The sequence below is a fragment of the Perkinsus marinus genome, assembly GCF_000006405.1.
Source record: "Perkinsus marinus ATCC 50983 genomic scaffold scf_1104296959556, whole genome shotgun sequence".
In the NCBI taxonomy this organism is placed as follows: domain Eukaryota; phylum Perkinsozoa; order Perkinsida; family Perkinsidae; genus Perkinsus; species Perkinsus marinus.
In genome coordinates, this window is record NW_003206387.1 from 1 (window position 1) to 1058 (window position 1058).

At 53.8% G+C, this 1058-nt stretch overlaps 1 protein-coding gene across 1 annotated transcript; it reads right to left on the reverse strand.

Annotated features, from left to right (window-relative positions):
- Nucleotides 1-69: 69 nt before the first annotated feature.
- Nucleotides 70-1028, reverse strand: Pmar_PMAR001484 (Osmotic growth protein, putative; the record flags this gene model as incomplete). Its single annotated transcript, XM_002773075.1, has 1 exon — nucleotides 70-1028. Exon 1 carries the CDS (start codon nucleotides 835-837, stop codon nucleotides 70-72), a length of 768 nt encoding a protein of 255 aa, XP_002773121.1. The 5' UTR covers nucleotides 838-1028.
- Between the last annotated feature and the right edge of the window lie 30 nt (nucleotides 1029-1058).

Here is a 1058-nt window from a genome sequence, read left to right on the forward strand (position 1 = left end):
GAGAAACCAGCAAGACCACCTCCAACAACAATGGCGCGCTTGCTGACACCAGTGCGGCCCTCAGCGAGATCAGACAGTGCCACAGGCTTGCATCCTAAGGCAGCTCTTAACTAGATCTTTACCGGTGAGACGGCCAAAGACCACACAGTCAAGAAGAGAGTTACCACCCAAACGGTTGTTGCCGTGAACACCTCCCATGAGCTCACCGGCGGCATAGAGGCCGCGGATGGGCTTACCCTCCTTGTCGAGAACATGACCGGTAGTATCGATCTTCAAACCACCCATGCAGTAGTGAACGAGAGGAGTGACGATGGCAACATCGAACTCGTCATCCATCTTGTAGTTGTAGTTCTTGAAGAACTTCTTTCCCCACTCATCCCAAGTCTTTCCAGACGGATAGGCATCATAAGGACCATTGTCAGGATCGGAAGTCTGCTTGTCACCAACCTCAATGTAGCTCTTGAAGGTCTGCTCGAGAGTGGAGGGGGCGATACCCATCTCCTTGGCGAGATCATAACCACTCTTGAAGTGCTTCATGACACCCCGGCCCTCGTAATGCTCAACATGCCAGTGAATATCGTTGGCAGCGGCGGAGTTGAGGACGAGGCGGAAAGGTCCCTTGTTGGCGAACATCCTGTTGGAGACGTAATCACGACGGCCGAGCTCATTGGAGAAACGCTTTCCATCGGCATCGAGAAGAAGACCACCAACACCACGGAGAGCCTCAGCAGCGAGGAACTTGACCTTGCAGTCGGGATCCTTAGGGTTAACAAGACCAGTAGGATGGACCTGTACCCACTCGAGATCGACAGTGTCGGCACCAGCGGCCATACCCATCTTGATTCCATCACCAGTGCAGTGCTCGCCATTAGTAGTGGACAGGTTAAGAAGATCGGGGCGATACTTGGCGAGAAGACCGTCCTTGGAGAAATCGGCACCGAAGCCACCAGTGGCGAGGATAACGGGTCCAAAGAGAGAGTAACCCTTGCCAGCCTTCTCGTATGGACACAATCACGGCACCCTCATCGTCCTTGATAGATCGGTGACACGAGCCTTGT